We start from the raw sequence: 21707 nt of genomic DNA on the forward strand, positions 1-21707 counted from the left end.
TCAATCCTTAGTGCATCATGAAGAAAGTATCGCCGTTGTTGGTTGTTTTCAACGTTCTTGTCCACTTCGCTGAAGCGCGCTTGTTTTCAAATCTAACTATAAATATATAGGCCTTCCTGTTGCTCGGTTTGCTACCTCTTCTGAATGTCGCCCACCACGACATCAAGCGTGACAATGCGTGACAAATTGCACCCGGCGGTGGTGATTTGTTACAGTTAACTCGTACACCGAATGTGATTTTATGGGTGGTCGAAAACCTCTTTGGTGATTCAAAACCTATTCCAACTAATGTACACATATGCATAATCTTGAAGATTCAAAATATTTTTAATAAAAAGTAGTTTCCTTCTTTTACAATGTTGCAAAGCTATGAAAAATGACTTACATATATATGTAATATACTTGATTGGAAATTTTGAAACGAGAAATCATGTACTTGAGCTTGAGCATTTATATCTACGTTTATTTTAATCCTATTTTTTGTATTATTCATCTAATAACACATTTCTTTTTCATCCTTTTCAGATCAAACAACCGAATAGCTGTTTGTAATTGGATATCCCTCCAAAAACAATCATGGGCTAACGTGAGAATATTTAGCCAACGCCAAATTTATTCGGACATTTTTCATCGAAAACAAACAAACATTTTCCCGACACTGGTCTCGTAGCCGAAAAAAGAAGCAAAGAGCGCACGGCTTCTGGAATTCGATGACCATCGTCGTCGGGTTCCCCAAGGCCTTTGCCGGTATTTCTCTCGCCGACGACTACTGTTACCGGTAGCGAATTTGCTACCAGCAGATGGGAAAAAATGGCATTCTGCAACCACCCTAAGGCCGTCGACACAGGTGCTGCGAAACGCAATTCTTCATCACACTCCGTATATACGGCAATCAGTGCAGCTAGCCAAGTGGATGGAAATAAGCAGAGGCAAGCTTTTCTTCTATTACTAGCAGTGGAAGCCTCACAAGTGGCGGATGCGGTGGCAGTTAAGTGAAGTGTCGAAGGAAATCGCATAACCGTTTCCTCGTCTCCTGTGTGTGTATATTTTGTACTCCGGCTACTCTACCAAGATGGGTTTCACTTGAGTGATTTTTGTTCATTTCTCAATTTTTACGCTCCAACACTATTATTCTCCTGTCGATTCAAGAAGTGCGGAGCAAGAGCTGTGTCCCAGTTATCAGTGCATGTGGAAGAATATTTAAAAGCAGAGAAAGAAGAAGCTCACAGAACCAGTGTGCGGAATATGTATGAAGCATAAATTGAATAACCAGATTTCCTGAATGTGTATAGAAGCAAAATGTGAAGTATAATGCAAGTTGAAATCTTGATCTGAGAGAGAAGTGAAGCAAGAAGAGCCAAGAAAATAACAACAAGAGCAAAAGTCGCGGGGAAATAAGTAAGATATTAAAGTGTGAAGAGCAACGAAGAAACGATGGAATGCAAGAGAGCCAAATTGTAAAATAATTGCATGTGAAGTGGAAGGCGTCTCACACAGAAGTAAGAGAATAGCAGAAGTGTGTACAGAGTGAGCGCGAGCAATTGTTGAAAGTGAGTGAGTGAGCAAGGGGGTCTATTTTGAAGGTGAGATCAAAACAACCACCACGCGACAACATGTCTTTCCTTAACAACCTGAAGAAGGTCTTCCACCTTGGCGGTGGGGAGGCCAAGAAGAAGCGCATCTTCAACAACATTCGGATGGATACGGATCCGAATGATTACTGGGATATGATTGGTGAATTAGGGGATGGTGCGTTCGGTAAAGTGTATAAAGCTCAAAATAAGGAAACCAAACAGCTGGCGGCGGCAAAAATGTGCACTTTGGAGGATGAAGAAAATTTAAGTGATCATATGGTGGAAATCGATATTCTGTCGGAGATCAAGCACGAGAACATAGTGGAACTATATGAAGCGTTTTCCATCGATGATAAGCTATGGGTGAGTTATATTTTTTTTGTTCTTGATTTCAATGGTGTGGTCGTTACAAATACACATTCCAAGCAGATTATCGTTATCCTAAAAAAACGATCAATTTCTTTTCGTGATTCCATAAATTAGGGAAACTTGTATATTTTTAACTGTTTTGTTATTTTTGCCATGAAAACAAAATTAAAGGATTTTATACAAAATATGGATTCAACATAATGTTTTATCATTATTGAAATTGATTGACTGTTTTCGGTGCACGCGATATGGTAGTTTTCAACTTCTCTTCATTTTTCTATCGTCGCTCGCTTGCGATTGTATCGATCATGTTCTTCCACTTATTTCGTTAAGGACCGGCTATTAATTACGTAAGACATTTTTAGCGGTTTTTGACTCACCCTCCCCCCATAGTTAGATGTTTTGTATGGAATTTAAAATCATTTATATGGCGCGTAAGAAAATATCAACTCCTCTTCCCCGTATTACCTCTTACGTAATTAATGGAAAGTTCTTTACTCCCTTTTCTTTGAGTAAGGTACCGCGGGGCAAGTGGGTAAATGGGGTAAGTGAAAACAATTGATATATTTTACTGAATATGTGAATTAACGTTTTAAACTCATGCGTAAACCATTGAGGCCATTGAGAACATTACGATAGGTAAGAGTTTTCTGAGATTTTTCAGCCATTATTGCATAATAGAGCGAAAAATTGTTAACCTTTCAACTGTTACTCCGTAACAAATTGGCGGCATACAATCTTATTTTAATATTGTCAGTGGAAAAAAGTTGCGGAAAATAATTTTCTGTACCACTTCTAAGTTGTCCTCTGTGACAGTTTCAAACTGCAATAAAAAAAGTTTTAGAATTTTTTTTTTGACGTAGACCTAAAAATAACTAAATTTAAACACCGTCAATTTTCTTATCAGGTGGGGCAAGTGAAAAGTTTATCATTAGAGATTGAATTTGTGTTTTCTCTTTAAGTAGCCATAAGTAAACATGATTCGCAATTATAATAGAAAAACATAACGTGCTGATAATTCAAGAAACACTATACTCAAGCGTTAAAAGCTATTAGAAATCATGGAACTTCTCTAAAAGATGTTGCCAAACATTACAATAATAATATGTCTACTTCGGGCAGCCAATTGAAAGGAAGACGTTGACTGAAATGTTGCAATATTAGAGAACACACGGAAATCTCGTGGAATGTCTATGTAAAGCTAGTTCAAAACATAAAAATGGGGTGTAGGTCTTTCCACATAAAAAGATTTTAAATACGTTATTGATTTTAAATACGTTATTCAAGGAGGTCCTTGAACCCCTGAGCAATTTTGCCGACGTCCCGAACTTTCTATCTCTTATGGATCACAAGCTAGAACTAGTTCAAAATGCTCAATTTTCATGCTCACTAGCGCCACATAGCGGCCAGTTATCGCTCAGCTTCTGAGACGCATAGACGTGTTTACGATTGCGCTCCTCATTAGTCAGGCATTTTTTTCTGATCGCTTTTCGATTGTTTTCTTGTGCCGCGTCGCGTGTGTGGTGATTACGCGATGAGGCGAGAAAACACCTTCCGAATCGACTACTCGAACTTCCCCGCGAAGCCGACTTTCGAGAAGGTGCACGGCTTTTGCCGTACAGTTCTCGGCCTGAACAAGGACGATGTGAAAAGACTCCAGTGCAGTAGAGGTGAACAATGTGCATTCGTCAAGGTCGGCAACCTGGCGCTCGCACAGAAAATAGTGGAAGAACATGACGGACGCCACGAAGTGGAGATAGATGGGAAGAAGCACAAGCTTCGCATAACCATCGAGGATGGAAGTGTCGAAGTGAAGGTGCATGACCTCCCCGAAAATGTGACGAAAGAGAAGATCGTGGATTTTCTGCGCGCGTTTGGTGAAGTGGTCTCGATTCACGAGCTAACGTGGGGAGAGAGCTACGACTTCGCCGGCGTGCCACTCGGCATATGGTCGGTACGAATGCTACTCCATCGCAACATTGACTCGTGGGTCACCATCGGTGGGCTGCAAGCGTATGTGGTATACAAGGGGCAGGTGGTTTCGTGCAAGCACTGCAAAGAGCAGGCACACTCTGGCATATCATGTGTCCAGAACAAAAAACTTCTAGTGCAGAAGAGCTACGCCAACGTAGCAAAACAGAGTGGCAATCGTCCGCCACCGAAAAAATCGTCCGGTCTGAAACCACCGAGCACGAAAACGGTAGCTCCTACCGCGCCTTCACTCGCATCGTCGGCTGCTTTCCCCGAGTTGCCGAAACCTCCGAGTCGGACCGAACAGTCTGTCGCGGCGACGAAAAGCAACAGTCAATCCGACAAGATTGATTTATTGGCGTCCCCCAGCCCGCAACAGCATCGTACGCAGGGTTCGTCGTCGTCTCACCGATCGACTCAACAAGCCACCGAAGCTACCCAACCCACTGTTCCTTTGGTTGACTTGTTTAAAAAGCCGGTTCACGCGCTACGATCGCACAGCAAAAATGCGAACGGCAACGAAACCGATGAATCATCGGCATCCACGAGTAGCAGGCGAAGCAGAGGCCGACCACCCGGTAAAAAGCCCCGCCGAGAAGACGATGACGACGAGCAGGATGAGGATCACCAAGCGTAATGGCTCTCACATCCTACAATATCGCGTCCGTCAACATCGGCACTATCACCAACCCAACGAAGCTAGCAGCGCTGCGCACCTTCATCAACAGCCAAAGCCTCGATATTGTGTGTCTGCAAGAAGTGGAAAACGACCAGCTCTCCTTGCCTGGCTTCGTCGTATACACGAATGTAGACCACACGAGAAGAGGAACAGCTGTTGCTCTGAAGGAGTACATTGAGGTATCTCACTTTGAGAAAAGCCTGGATGGCCGCTTGATTGCTTTGCGAGTGCAAGACACGACCATTTGTAACCTCTACGCTCCCTCCGGTTCTGCACAGCGTGCCGCACGTGAGGATTTTTTCAACGGCACTCTCGCCTATTATCTCCGCCATCATACTCAGCACATCATTCTCGCTGGCGATTTTAATTGCGTGCTTCGAGCATGCGATTCGTCCAGCCCCAATACCAGCCCGGCCCTCAAAACCGCTGTGCAGCAGCTGCAGCTCCACCATGTGTGGGAAAAGTTGCGCCCCCGTGATGCCGGTTTCACGTACGTTTGCCGGAACGCACAATCGCGCCTCGACCGCATCTATGTAAGCAGCGGTTTGCGGGAGCATTTGCGTACCGCGCATACGCATGTCTGCTCGTTCACGGATCACAAAGCATTAACACTTCGTCTTTGCCTCCCCCAGCTAGGACATGAGCCGGGCCGTGGTTTCTGGTCCCTTCGACCGCATCTGCTCACCGACGAAAACGTTGCCGAGTTTCAAACACAGTGGTAATATTGGACCCGGCAACGTAGAAACTACGGCTCGTGTATCGAGTGGTGGATATCGTATGCTAATCCCAGAATAAAAACGTTTTTCAAACGTAAATCGCGGATCGTCTTTGACGAATTCCACGACGCGCACCAGCGTCTATACGCGGAGCTGCGGCTGGCGTACGACGGGTACTACCAGCATCCCGAAATGTTATCCACCATCAACCGTCTAAAAGGCGAAATGTTAGCGCTTCAGCGCAACTTTTCGCATATATTTATGCGAATGAACGTAACACACGTGGCGGGAGAACCCGTTTCGATATTTCAGTTGGGGGAGAGACGAAGGAGAAGGACCGTCATCACCCAGTTAAGAACAGAGGAGAATGAGACCGTTGCCGAACCAGCAGCGATCGAAACGAATCTGCAAAACTTCTTCTCGCGTCTCTACACGGAGGAAGCAACAGCAGCAAACAACAACGATGACGGGTTTACATGCGAGCGTGTGATCCCACCCGATGATCCCCTCAATCAAGCCTGCACGGACGAGATCACCACAGCAGAAATCCTCTCTGCCATCCGATCGAGTGCCCCGCGGCGTTCCCCCGGCAATGACGGCATCCCAAGAGAATTCTATCTCCGCATGTTCGATGTGATCCATCGGGAGCTCAATCTCCTGCTCAATGAAGCACTAGCAGGCAACCTTCCCCCTGCTTTTGTGGAGGGCATCATCGTGCTGGTGAAGAAGAAGGGAGGCGACAACACAGCCCGATCGTATCGACCCATTTCGCTGCTCAACAGCGATTACAAGCTTCTCTCGCGCATTCTGAAATCCAGGCTGGAGTGCGTCATGCGAGCCCACCACGTGCTGAGCGACGGGCAGAAATGCTCCAATTCGGAGCGTAACATTTTCCAGGCCACTCTTGCTCTGAAAGATCGGATTGCGAGTCTCCGTCACCACCGGCGCGCCGGCAAGCTAATTAGCTTTGATTTGGAGAACGCATTCGATCGGGTCCGGCACTCTTTCCTCTTCGACACCATGTGCTCGCTCGGTTTTAATCGGGATCTCATCGCTCTTCTCTCGCGCATTGCCAGTCGATCCACCTCTCGGCTGCTCATCAACGGGCGTCTCTCACGTCCGTTCGAGATTCAACGTTCGGTCCGGCAGGGTGACCCGTTGTCCATGCATCTGTTCGTGCTCTACCTCCACCCCCTGGTTTGTAGACTCGAGCAAGCATGTGGCAACGATTTGCTGGTCGCATATGCCGACGATATCAGCGTCATCGTGACGTCAGCCGGGCAGATCGAGTTGATGAATGGGATATTCACTCGGTTTGAGGCTGTTGCCGGCGCGCGATTAAATTTTCGCAAAACGGTGTCAATCAACGTTGGATTTTATGAGGGCAATGTGATAAATACCCAGTGGCTACAGACAGCCGATGTAGTTAAAATTCTGGGTATCACATTCGCAAACTCCATACGGCTGATGACAACGTTGAACTGGAATGCGCTGGTGGGGAAGTTTGCACAACAAATGTGGCTGCACTCACTGCGCATGCTGACCCTGCACCAGAAAATCATCATGCTGAACACGTTCGGCACCAGCAAGCTGTGGTACGTTTCGTCCGTGTTACCACCGTTAGGGATACACACGGCAAAAATCACCTCCACGATGGGCGCGTTCCTATGGAGAGGAATTCCCGCCCGCGTCCCGATGATGCAGCTGGCGCGCAGCAAAGAGCATGGGGGATTAAACCTTCATCTTCCAGCGTTGTAGGCAAAATCACTCACCATCAACCGTCATCTTAAGGAGATCGATTCCCTTCCCTATTATAAATCCCTTCTTTTTCACGACCATCCCCGCCCAACAATCTCAATAGATCATCCCGACCTAAAAATAATCCTATCAAACTATTCCCACATTCCACCCCTTATCCAAGGAAACCCCTCCGCCGATCTCATCCACCGGCATTTCGTTTCGCAGACGGACTTGCCCAAGGTGGAACGAAGTCATCCGACGATCGACTGGCCACGAGCGTGGCGAAACATTGGCGATAAGCTACTCTCTTCGACGGAACGGTCGAAGCTCTACCTGCTTGTGAATGAGAAGTGGGAGCACCGCAAACTGCTGTCGGTGATGCGGAGAGCAGACAACGAGTTTTGCACACACTGCAACGGACGAACAGTGGAAACGCTCCACCATAAGTTTTGCGACTGCGCTCGTGTCGGCCCGGCTTGGACGGTCCTACAGCAGAGGCTGGCAGTCGAAATGAATGGATGGAGAAGACTGACGTTCGAGGACCTGGCGAGACCTGCCTTGGAAAGAGTAAATAGACGTAGACGTGTTTTTGCTTTGAAAATGTTAGTAAAGTACATCACTTTTGTTAACGAGTGTAACGATGGCATCGATGTTAGAGCACTAAATTTTCATCTTGATTTGTAAATAACTGTTTGTCCTGGATATGTAAATAACTGTTTTGTAAACCGCTGAACTGACTGTAAATAAACTGAATTTTAACTTAAAAAAAAATTAACGTTTTAAACTCATGCGTAAACCATTGAGGCCATTGAGAACATTACGATAGGTAAGAGTTTTCTGAGAATTTTCAGCCATTATTGCATAATAGAGCGAAAATTTTTTTCTGTACCACTTCTAAGTTGTCCTCTGTGACAGTTTCAAACTGCAATAAAAAAAGTTTTAGAATTTTTTTTTGACGCAGACCTAAAAATAACTAAATTTAAACACCGTCAATTTTCTTATCAGTTGGGGCAAGTGAAAAGTTTATCATTAGAGATTGAATTTGTGTTTTCTCTTTAAGTAGCCATAAGTAAACATGATTCGCAATTATAATAGAAAAACATAACGTGCTGATAATTCAAGAAACACTATACTCAAGCGTTAAAAGCTATTAGAAATCATGGAACTTCTCTAAAAGATGTTGCCAAACATTACAATAATAATATGTCTACTTCGGGCAGCCAATTGAAAGGAAGACGTTGACTGAAATGTTGCAATATTAGAGAACACACGGAAATCTCGTGGAATGTCTATGTAAAGCTAGTTCAAAACATAAAAATGGGGTGTAGGTCTTTCCACATAAAAAGATTTTAAATACGTTATTGATTTTAAATACGTTATTCAAGGAGGTCCTTGAACCTCTGAGCAATTTTGCCGACGTCCCGAACTTTCTATCTCTTATGGATTACAAGCTAGAACTAGTTCAAAATGCTCAATTTTCATGCTCACTAGCGGCACATAGCGGCAAAATGGCAAGCTAAACTGTTCACTTTCCGGATGTCCTTGAACCCCTGAGCAACTTTGCCGAAGACCAGAACTTTCTATCTCTTCTGGATCACAAGCTAGAACTAGTTCAACATGCTCAATTTTGCATGCTCACTAGCGCCACCTAGCGGCAAAATCGCGAACTAAACAGTTCCCTTTCCGGATATCCTTGAACCCCTGAGCAACTTTGCCGAAGACCCGAACTTTCTATCTCTTATGGATCACAAACTAGAACTTGTTCAAAATGCTCAATTTTACATGCTCACTAGCGCCACATAGCGGCAAAATCGCGAACTAAACTAATCGCTTTCCAGATGTCCTTGAACCCCTGAGCAACTTTGCTGAAGATCGCTTCTTTGCAAGTCGTAAGGATCTCGAGATATATCAATGTGAATTAACCTGTTTTGAGGTGATGCTAAACTTTTTGAGGGTGATTCATTATTCAGCTGAGTGTTGCAATACTTATTTCAGTGAGTCCGTATTTATGACGGGTAGTGTATAGCTACTTAAAGAGAAAACACAAATTCAATCTCTAATGAGAAACGTTTCACTTGCCCCAGTTATTCTTAGGTCTAGGGTAAGTGTTCCCTTAGTTGTGGGTGTTCCTATAGTTGGGGTAGTGCCGTTTTCACTGCTTTTATTGCATTAGCCACAGAACCGACACAGAAATATCACTAAAATTGCTAAAACCGTTCTTGCTTGTACCAATAGTGGACGATCCCATAAGAAAACCACGGATACCACAACTGTAGGAACACAAATTAAAAATATACCGCAACTAAAGGAACAGTGTACCAATAGTGGAGGTATTATTTTTCACTGACATGCCAAGGATTACTAAGATGAAATCATTTTTCTCATTAAGTCAATCGTTGTTACTTTCCGTTACAACATCAACATGTGCATTAATTGCGCTTCTTGAATTAAGGCGGTTAGATGAAGTTCAATCGTGCTTAGTACCTCCTCTATTGGTACATCTACCCTATTTTGAATTAATTGTAAAACTTTTTTCATTGTATTTTAAAACTGTCAGGGGGGACAACTTAGAAGTGGTACAGAAAATTATTTTCTGCAATTTTTTTTCCACTGAAACATTAAAATAAGATTGCACGCCGCCAACTTTTTACGGAGTGATAGTTGACAGGTTAACAATCTTTCGCTCTATTATGCAATAATGGCTGAAAAATCTCAGAAATCTCTTACCTATCCTAATGTTCTCAATGGCCTCAAAGGTTTACGTATGAGTTCAAAACGTTAATTCAAATATTCAGTTAAATACCAATTATTTTCACCTACCCCATTTACCCACTTGCCCCGCGGTAACTTATATAATAGATCTTTCTTTGAATTATCTCGAAATTGAAATCGTTTTAAGCTAACAGTATTTTTCGACTGTTATCAAAATTATTTATAAATAAGTTAAATGAAGTCGTCTAAATTTTACTATTTGGTATGAAAAAAAAAATTAAAAAAAATCATGTCGCAGGATCATTTGGTCATGTGTTTCAATTGTTTGGGTATCAGGGAAAAATCCGGGAATAGGAAAACTGATTTTGAATGGACACCCTGATGTTATATAGTATCGCGTTTATAGACAAAAGCTGTGGATCACCTTGTCACAAGTATTAGTCACTGTATTCTACATAAAACCAAATAAGAATGACTCATGAGAGTGGGCGAACCATGATAGTGTAACTGCTGTATAACATATTTTAGAAAACCTCTCATGACGAAAAGTACGAAAACGCCAATGGTTTTTGACTTTACTAGTCTTTAGTTTAAGATATTTCTGATTCTATATATTGATCATCTGTTCATGTTGCCATTGATAGAACAAAATTTGAGTTTCTAAATATGTGTAATCCGATAAAATTTTCCTTAATTTTTTTTTTGTGTCGCTTCGCATCTATTTTTGCCACGGTGTTTCTGAATTCGCCACTCGCCATAAGAAATCAACGTAGGTGATGAATTCAGAAACCGAAATTAAGAACATGGCGAATACTGGTGCAAGTATTCACCACCCCAATTTTCAATACAAAAACAATGTTTCTGAGTAGTTCTTACATTTTTCCTATTAAACATGGAATGAAAGCTTTCGAGTACTGTTTGAAAGCCCAAGTCAGAGAGTTCGGTTTTCGCGTCGCCGAAGTGATTTTTTGTGTGTATATCAAGAATGCTGATAAATAAGCTTCTGGCAGCTTAGTCAAGGATGAATGATCAATTTGGTGAGCTTGTTCCATGCTTTTATTTTGAATGTATAGTGTATTATGAAATACATTTCAATGACAACGACAGAAAAGTTATGAGGCCTTGCCTTGTTAAAATAATGAAGAATGGTGATCAAGGACACACAATAAAATATATTTTGCATTGTAAATCAAAAACTCAAGTTGGATACAACATTATTATTTCAAATAATCGTTAGTCTAAAAGATAAGAAAAAGTTAAAAATATTGTATATTATTGAAATGCATAAGTATGTATTTAATTTTGTTATTTTAAACAACCTTTTAAAATAAACAAAAAATATTTTCAAAATAAATAAAAACATTTGTGAATAACGGAGCCTAACAAAATTATATCATAATATGATATGAATATCATATTCTGATAAAAATTTTATTATGTTTTTGTTACAAGCCTCTAGTCGGGTTACTATGTGAAAAATGACTAGTTGATTCACTGAGCAGAAATAAGTGGCAACAATCTTATTTTAATATGATTTTTAACATTGCCATAATAAGGAATACCTCTTTTGTAACAATGGTATAAACAATCTAATTCTAGCTTCATTTTCGCAAAATTTACAAGCAGAAAGTAGACGTTATGAAGCATTGCATTTGCCACCGAAAAGTGAAACTTGTAGGAGACTGTAATATATGTTAAAACCTAAAGTAACTATATTAACAACTATGGAAAGTAAGACATTGAGATTGATCTATTGTTATTTTTATTACTATGTGGTCCATGTAACAGTTGTCAATTCAGCACCATTTTCAACTTGCATGGTAAATTGTGACACGTTTCACGTCTTGCATTGACTCGCGAAGAATAATTGAGTTGTAAATCGAATTACCATCAGTAAGTCCCAGTTTTAAGTATTATTACAAGATGCTTACTATAAATAGGTATTTTGTTTTCATTTAATATGACAATTTCTATGGTCTAACTTACCCCAAAATATCTTTTTACCCGGGGTAGGTGCACAGCTAAAAACATGTTGTACATTTAAGTTTATTTTCATGCACATATTTGAAGCTTCGAAATAAACGTAAATTTCAACGACTAATCTATTATTTTTAAATTGCATTCACTTTAAATTTAAATCACACATTCTTAGTTTATAATTCAATGTATACTCATTTAGGTTTACATGATGCTGTAACAATACATCAATTGGGTTTATTTTCACAGTACTCTTCAGTTTACACTACATTGACATTTAAACATTTTTATCTGTGTGGGACATATTAAAACAGGCATCAGAATCAAAACTCCTCCTACGCGTTTCAAACATTTTCCTAGGGATTAGCACTAAAACATTCCAACAAATGATTTTTACCATAAAAGATCAATCTCAAATTACATACTTGTTTAAGAGGTAGTAAAAATGTCTTATTTTTCTAATTATTTTTATTTTTTGAAATACGAATTCAAAATTAAACACAGAGATAGATGACAGTTTAAATGGGTCATGAGAACGATTTACTTTTCTATTTTTATTGAACTTTATACTGCCCATAACTGCATAACAGTCACATTCGACATCTTTGACAAATTGGATTGGTTGGTTGGTTTGACTTTATTAACGAGATTTTTAGCCCTGGGCTAGTTCATCTCGGCTGACAAATTGGAGTTAATACCGGGGAGAACCACCAAATGATAAATACTTTCGATCAACTAACTGAAATCTGAGAGATTGTTCTAGAAAATTAGAAAAAAATACCAAGTTGTTTTGTCACATTGGTAATTATATCCGCATAACAGTCACATTGAGATTATAAATGAGCCTCGTAATGTAATAACAATGAAATTTCTATCAGAATTATTTTCTGACTATTCCTATAGTATGCGATATGAGTTGTACGAAATATCAGCCTAAAATAAGCACTTTTGAGTTCGTGGTAATTTTTAGAAATTTTAGTTTCCTCTCATACTGTTATAAAATGCACACTTGGTATTCGATTTACTCAATGCCTACTTTTGTCGAATGTTACAAATACCTATGCAGTTATGGGCAGTATATGTTATCTACCAAATTAAGAAATTGCGGGGAACAATTCCATCTCATGAAATGGTTTTCTACCATGCAAAACCATAATAACAGAACATATTTACAATTTCGTCAATTATTTAAAGTTTACGTGCTGCTTTTCAATAAATAACCTATACATTTTGTATATGTTTTATTCCTTTTTACGGTTTTAGTGAAAAATGTTCAATTGGTTGACTTACTGATGCGGCTTAGGGTACCTAATACCGACCATTTTTGACGGTTCCACGGTACTGTAACTCTCACACAGCTAAAAAAATGTTGTAAATTTAAGTTTTTTTTCATGGACATATTTGGAGCATCAAAATAAACCTAAATTTCAACGAACAATCCATTATTTTTCAATCAAATTCACTTTAAATTTACACGATCATGTAATCATGTTTAGTTGAAAATTCAATGTAATCATGTTTAGTTGAAAATTGAATTTATATTCATTTTAGTTTACATGATGCTGTAAAAACACACGAATTTGATTAATTTTTACAGTAGACTTCAGTTTACATCACATTGAAATTAAAATATTTTTTTCTGTACAGTACAGGTAGTACCGGTAAAATACCGGTACTGGCAGACATTTTTGTAATAAATATAAAACACACAGCGTTCGTATCAAATTTGTAACTTATTCAAATTCGTCAATAAACACATGTTTGCTGTTCTTATGCATTATAACACTAAAAAAATACGCCGGAGTGGGCCATATTCATTCAAATCTGTCCTTAACCCCTCTACCGGCACTTCATTTTTACCGCCTTAAAAATATTCAAATCGCGATAACTTTTTTGTTTATCGATATTTTTGCACCATATTTTCACAAGATCTCAAAAAACTCTTCTAGTTTAGGAATGCGTGTTGATATTAACCATTGGCGATCTAGTTTTGAAGACATTCCGAAGTTCCTTGGGGGACCGACATTCTCCATATAAAATGTCTTTGGAGGCTATTTTGTTTTTGATCAATTTATCAAAAAAATAAAATGAGTACTATACAACGCCGGGTAATAAGGTGCTACTCTGAAAAAAATAATACAAATCGGTTCAGTATTCTTGGAGAAATCTGAAAATTTTGATTTGAGGTTTTTAAGAGTTTTCAAGATCTTTATTTGTCCAACAAGGTACCAGAAACATAAATGCTCATAACTCAAAGATGGTCGCACCAAATTGCTTTATTTTTTTCACAACATACTCGCATTAATGTATCATTCCGTGGAGTGAATATCCGAATACGATAAAAAATTGTAGCCTGAGATATTTACGTGGATTTATGGCTACGGGTCGGTCCCCCAAGAAATTTTTGAATATCTCCTGATCCAGATGACTAGTTATCAATATTAGCATTAGCATTAGCATTAAGCATTTCGCACAAATTCGTAGGTGGTACAGTCCTAGACCATTGTATGAGGAGGGTTGCCTCCTTCTCGTCCGTTACCAAAGTCAGACATTTGGGACTAACCTCTAACTCTTAGACAAGATTGACGCATCCTCCAATAATCGAGAGCTGTCCTGGTCACGTCCTTGCGAAAGCTGGGGAATGGGAAAGGATGATTGATTGAACACCTACTTAAGAAAGATGCAGAGAACTCTACGACCTCTCATAAGTGCAGGGCTGTTACAACAGGCGCGAATTTCGCGATTTTCGCGGATTTGTAGCGGATTTGGCCAGCCAAGCGCGAAAATCGCGGGTGGATAAAATTCTGTCGCGGAAATCGCGGATTACCCAAATCATGCGGCAAAAATTTTAGTTATATACATACAGTCGTGATTTCATAATTAGGAAATTTCTATTTAAAACAGAAAATCCAAGTCTTTTCCTTGAGAGCAGTAAAGTTCAGTTAGTATAGTCACTGATATCAAAAATACTGTTCAGGGAAATATAAAAAGCAGTAACATTTTCATTTTATTTGGAGTCATTTTTCTCGAGGGTCGCTAGTCAATCAAGAGATAGCTCCTCCCTAAATTCTTAATGACACTAATCTAAAATTCTATTCTATTGACGGCGATATATAGGTTCTTGACTTTAAGATAAACTGGAAATAGAAAATTATACCGTTCAAATCCTGTAAGTTTGAAGGAAATTTATCTTCTGTTGAAAATCATAGAAAATGGCGCTCATTAAGACCACTCAGCACATTTGGCTTGGCTTTAAAATACTTGAAATCAGAAATGTGTCAAAATTACTGATCATGGATACAATATGTCAAAATATTAAACCGTGTAGGAATGCTAAATTTGTTCAGCTTGATTACATAAATGCATGCATTCAAAGTTTGTACGGATAATATGCGGGCACTCTGGCGGAGTGTTGGCGCTGCAGTAATAGTTGGTTACCCTATAAAATCTTAGGATCGATAGAAAAGTTTAAAGCAATAGATAGCTCCATAGTCAAATTAGCAGTTTTGTCAGTGAAGAATAAATATTGTAAATCCAGAAGATACAAATTACTTGGAGTTAATTAAAGGCAGCACTAAAAATTGTATGTATAATTAATGTTATATTTGATGTAAATATAACTAAATAAAACCTCTTGCAGTTTTGGCTGATAAAACCGTTTACGATCTGCTTTAAAAACCAGTGCAACGATTGAATCACCACCACAACAAACCGGTTAAAAAGTTAGTGCCTGGTGAAATCGCTCAAAATAATAGTAGTTTTGCTTGGCGAATTTTTATTCAGCAACAATTTTGTAATAAAAAATGGATCATTTATAAATTTGCAACTTTGGAGAAAACTGTTGAACACCGAGGAGTGAAGAAAAATTAAAAAAGCATAATGCAGCTGATATAAAAGCTACTATTATTTTCAACCAGACACTTAGAAAAAATCTTTGAAATTTACGTCATATGCTCCCGACATATTGAAGCAAGTAAAATGACGTGAATCTAAGTCACAAATGACGTAATTTTCCGTCACAATGGACTGAAAATTATTTGAATCACAAAAAATTTCAGTCACATTGGACGTTATTTTACAAGAATGACGTATTTTTATGTTTTAATATCATCAAATTTACGTTACGTACATAATATTAGGGTTTTCCTAAGTGTGTAGTACTATGACGAATTTTGGTATAATGAAATTGAAGTGACATTTAGAGTTCTCTGTCAAAATTTCATGCGTTTTGCTCATAGGAAAACTAAGTTACAGCATGCCCAAGTTGAGAATTTTTTATGAAAATCGGCTTTCACTACTTTAATATATAAATAAGGTCTTGTTAACATTTCATCAAAATTGATTTATAGGTGGCTCAAAAAATCGAAATTTAAGGTTTTGTATGCTTTTAATTGACAATGTAAAACTACTGTGTATGTTTTTTTCTTAAGTTATCATTAATAACTACATTTTGCATATCCTATTGTATGCAAAGATCACATCGAATTGCGATAAGTATAGTTGCAAACTAGGTCTCCTCTCTGCTTGTAGTGACACTACCATTTATCAAATTGCATGATTTTTCATAAAAATATATTGAAATGTTGATGACAAATAAATTTCGAGTGATATTGTTGAATACGATTTTCTCCATGAAAAACTCGAATTATGGGATATTTTAGGCTTTTTACCTTTTTTACTGCTTAGTGGCGCAACTTAAGTAAATCAAATATATTTCATAACTCACTACCCTTAGTGTTGACAGAAATCCGTATACCAATTTGTCTTGCTCAATTGTAGATACTTTAAGGCGAAAATAATCACTTAGGGTGCCGGTACTAATGGTTGTAATGTACCAATAGATTGGACTATGGAATAAAACGAACATTTTTCGATAAAAACGACATGTGCTATTTTTGGTGGATAGATCGTCTCTAGTTTAGTCAATTTGCTAAATTGCTTATTATTTTATCCAAAAGTCTAATAAATAATTAAGTTTATGCAAAAAATTTGCTCCCTTGCACCAGTAGTAGCCGTCGTGTTCCAGTAGTGGATGATTGGATGGAAGCAGTTTTTAAAATGGATGTATAAAAATGAAGAAAAGCCCTAGAGATGATCTTTATGCTTCATTCGAAAGATATTAATTGCTGTTCCGAGGGAAAAATGTTAAACCTATGTAAAAAATTACCATTTTGTTTAAAATTCCTTGTATCATTCCAGAACGTCTACTACTGGAGCACTGGCGCAACTACTGGAACACGTGTACCAATAGTGGCTCAAGCGATTTTATGTTAAAATATTAGTTTTATCACTCTTTTTATATTTTTCCCATATAGTTGAGGTTGAAATCTTTCTGTTGACGTGAAAAAATCTCTGTTAAGACTTTTCGTTATTTTGTTATGATTTTTTATAGCTCAGGTAGTCCACTAATGGCACCGGCACCCTATTACCATTAAAAACTAGTTTTTGATCAAGCACGTTTACGCATTCATTATAATGAGTAGGGTCAGTGTTCCCTTAGTGGACCGTCCAGTGGATAGGATTCTCAAACATTTTTAAATTTTGAACCGCCCTACCGTCCACTAGTGGCTTCTACGGCCGTTTTGCTATGAATCTTTTCAAAATATTTTTTGACATGAAGGTCAGGAGCTATTTATCTAAGTACCATTGATACACAGCTTGATTTTGTTCAAAAAATGATCGAAATAATTAGTTTTGCTTAAAATTTGAGCTCCTTTGCACCTATAGTTAACCTATTGTTCTTATAGTAGCACTACTGAGAGAAACTATTTTTTATTTTACGAAATAATCAATGAATTAAGTACTTTTTTTACATCAAACGAAAGCTTTTGATCCACACTTTCAAGGAAAAATATAAAAGCTTTGTAAAAATACGGTTCTGATTAGTATTTTGCCAACGCCGTGATGCTAGTGCTACTATAGGAACAGAAATTAGAAATAGTGCTACTATAGGCACATGTATTCCCATAGTGGCACAAGCGATAATAAATGCAAACATATGAGTTTTCGCAGTTTTCATATTTTTCCCACAAAACCAAGATAAAAAGCTGTCAGATGATGTAAAAATAATTACGCTAGCGTTATTTTTCGATTTTATACGAATATTTGTTCTTAGCTATGCGGCTATTGGTACATCGACCCTAGTAAATATGTCAATGAAACAGATTTTTTTGAGGCGCGGATTAAAGTACCTAGGCGCGGATCGAATTTGTGAAGTCGCGATTTTCGCGGATACGATTTTAAGATTTTTGTAACAGCCCTGTAAGTGTTACGGGATGTTTTGGAATGTTGATGGGAAGGGTAGTGCCATGGGATACGTTCGGTAGACGTTCTGGCCGACAAATGGTTAGTATTTACGCATTGCGATCATGCGCTGCTGATTAGAACAAACTCACCAAATTCCTTTTTCGAAAATGCGCGCGGTCTGTCGCTCCTCTAATAATTAACAATAGTGTGAGCCGTAACTTAGCACTGTCCATCAAAATCCACGCACTGCAGTTCTTAATCCATCCCGAACCAAACATCTACGAACCAATTTTTGAATCAACACGCACGGGAGATAAAAAAACAAGTCACGCGAAACGAATTCAATTGATGGTGCCATTACAGAGCACTCTCGAGCAAAACGCAAGCAAATCGAATAAAAGTATAAAACAAAACTTCACAAAACATCTTCAGATATAATCTCCTATAAAAAACACATCTATCACTTCAAAAAACATGTTTCCATAGAACTTTTGCACGTGGCGTACCACCGCCGAATCTCATTTTCACCAACGGATTTGAAAAAAATAAAAATAAAAAAAGAACGCGGACGAGGTAGACATGACTCAAAACTCAAAACGCAGCCGCCCGCGCACATGGCTTGCTGCGATCCCCAGATGACTAGTTATCAATATCGACAAATATTCTTAAACTAGAATTGTTTTTTGAGGGCTTGTGAAAAAAATGGTGCAAAAATATCTAGATACAAAAAAGTTATCGCGATTTGAATATTGTTTTAGCGGTAAAAAATGAAGCTGCCGGTAGAGGGATTAAGCTATCCAAAGTTGAGTGTTTTATAGGAAATTCGAAAAAGTTGCAGATGTATTATGTAATATTGTATGTGGTGCCAATCCCGTTCAACATGAACAATTTATGGATTATTCTCATGTTATCACCATCCTTTCCATTCAAATAGTAGAATTTAAAAATGCAAAGCATTTTCAAGGTTCAATGTTTAGCTGCCAAACGTGTATAACAGAACTTTCAGACACGGAGTAAGCTCTTTTTTTCTATTCAGATGTTGCTTGGATAGATGCCCACGCAATCGCTTTGAACTTGGCAGACTAGAAATTCACGAATTATCCCAAACAATCACTACAGTCGCCTCTCCACATCTCGATATCGAAAGGACCATAGAGATAGGGAGAGATCGAGACAAAGAACAATTTTTTGATGAATACTAGATTGAAAAACACTCCGTTGCCAAGCAAGTGATACACAAACAAACGTCATTTTGCGCTCCTAATTTGTTTTGAATCCCAAAACTTTGGTCTAGTAACCTTCGATAATGGTCATATCGACATACGGAGAGAAAATTGGGAACGAAAAATCAACAGAAACACATCGAGATATGGAGATATCGAGATAGGGAGGATATCGAGATATGAAGAGTGAAAATGTATGCAGACTGAAGGGACTTATGAAATCATCTACATAGAGAGAGATATCGAGATGTAGAACATCGAGATGTCGAGAGTCGACTGTATCAATATTTATGCCATTAAGGGGCCTTCCTTAGCCGAGTGGTTAGAGTTCGCGGCTACAAAGCAAAGCCATGCTGAAGGTGTCTGGATTCGAATCCCGGTCGGTCCAGGATCTTTTCGTAATGGAAATTACCTTGACTTCCCTGGGCATAGAGTATCATCGAACTTGCCACACGATATACGAATGCGAAAATGGCAACTTTGACAAAGAAAGCTCTCAGTTAATAAATGTGGAAGTGTTCATAAGAACACTAAGCTAAGAAGTAGGCTCTGTCCCAGTGAGGACGTAAATGCCTAGAAGAAGAAGAACCATTCTCTCGTCGTGTATTTCAAAAGCCAAATACAATTATGAGGATCCTATGACAGATTTCTGAGATTATCATGAAAATGTGCGATTTTTGACGGAAATTCAAAATGGGGTGTTAAGGAATTTGAGGTTCGTAAATAAAGCCATATTTTGCCAACAACAAAACATAATCTTTTTGGTAAAAAATTTTGATGCTTTCTTTCAATTTCATAGGTTTTTCAACCCTAACCAGATATTACATCAATATTATTGAACTTGGAACTCCTGCAAAAGCAAACCGTCTTATTTTAATTGCTAAATGTTTCATAGTCATTAATCCTATTTGGGAACTATCAATACATCGTAAATTGTCTTAAAATGATTTTATACTTATATGAGAGAATGGTAAGGCTGTTCTTTGTTCAATTATTGACATACTATAAATTGCTTGAAATTCGAGTTGAAATTTTTCTTCATCCCTTAACACCCCTTTTTACGGTAGTGTAACAATGAAGGAGGTGACCAGTATTCGCCACCGTGAGGAAAAATATTGTTTTAAAATAAATCAAAAGACCTTTGATTACTGTCGTGAAACGAAAGTTTTCAATCCATGTTCAACAGGAAAAATATATAAGCTGATCACAAACCTTGTTTTTGTGTTAAAAATTAGGGTGGCGAATACTGAACCACTTGCACCAGCATTCGCCATTTTTTCTATTATTTTTCAACAAACTTTGAGGTTTCTAAGAATGTTTCTGTATCATTTTGAAACAATTTGATGAACATTAAACAATTGCCAATCACTTGTAAAACGGTAAATAATCCGGGGTGACGAATACTGGTACATTGCGAATACCGGTACACCTTCCCTATCAATTTTAAATATTGTAAAACAGGTACAATGCGAGGTTGGTGAGATCGCTCCTATTGTCAAATGATTAATTTTTAAATTTCTATTTTTATACGCATTTAAACGTAAGTGGACAACTACAAAATGCGATTGAGATGTTTCTTTTCTTGCATTTTTCTAGTTTTTCACAACTACATATCGTACTTTGGCCCACCTTTCGAAATGTGTGATTTTTTTTTCTAACAATAATGGTATTGGAGAAGGTCCCCCAGTACATGACAGCACCCAATACCCAACATTGAAAATTTGAGAAATCATGGTCCAATCAATATTTGAATTAGAAAGCCATTATGGAGTGATGTTTGTGTAGAATAACACATCCTTGAAATATGCATGCCATTTTAAAAAAGTGGTTATGAAACCGAAAAAAATTGACGTATCTCTTTCATATTGAACGCAATTAATACATATTTAGAATATGAGAAGTTTCTTACGGCTTGATTTGTTATATGATATCTTAATTACTTTTATACAAGTATCTTAAAATAAATTCATTTTCCATGAATTACGTCGATCATGGTATAACACATGCAAGAAAAATAAAAATAATAAACATCCAAAACAACGTCGTACAACTTCTTTTTTTCATCATATTTAAAAGAGTTTTTTGATGGACATCTTACAAATTAGGTAAAACTCAAATAGGTCTTGTAAATGTTGCAAATGCATTGAATTGGCTATGAAATACTATTTCTGAAATAAAACATTCGATAATGTACAAACTTACAGAAAGACGGGGTTGGTGGTCGAATGGTTACCGCTTCTGCTTCGTAAACAGAAGGTCATGGGTTCAACGCCAGGCCCGCTCCTTTCCTCGTACTTTATAGTAGTATCTTTCACTTGCTTCTAACTCGTCCACTCCTAATCTATCACAGTTCATAGCATTTGCTATAACCAGAGACGGACAAAACAACCGTTTCGCTACACTTCCATTCTTCCATCAGTCTGCTAACCAAACAGTAAGCCTCTCTGCCAGCCCTACACCTTCCCGCATGAACTGGCGTAGATGCAGGGGTATATCCGGT

The 21707-nt window shown here is 38.4% G+C and overlaps 1 protein-coding gene across 21 annotated transcripts in view; it reads left to right on the plus strand.

Annotated features, from left to right (window-relative positions):
* Nucleotides 1-21707, plus strand: part of LOC5564725 (serine/threonine-protein kinase 10) — a 157091-nt gene that overhangs the window by 91580 nt on the left and 43804 nt on the right. For all 21 annotated transcript variants that reach the window (XR_002501700.1, XR_002501695.1, XR_002501708.1 and 18 more), the window contains exon 3: nucleotides 526-1937. Coding sequence is in view for 4 of the 21 variants with exons in the window: in XM_021851545.1 (XP_021707237.1) it covers nucleotides 1614-1937 (324 nt within the window). In the remaining 17 variants the exon portion in view is untranslated. The remainder of the gene's footprint in view (nucleotides 1-525; nucleotides 1938-21707) is intronic.

This window comes from Aedes aegypti, chromosome 3 (assembly GCF_002204515.2).
Source record: "Aedes aegypti strain LVP_AGWG chromosome 3, AaegL5.0 Primary Assembly, whole genome shotgun sequence".
Lineage (NCBI taxonomy): Eukaryota > Metazoa > Arthropoda > Insecta > Diptera > Culicidae > Aedes > Aedes aegypti.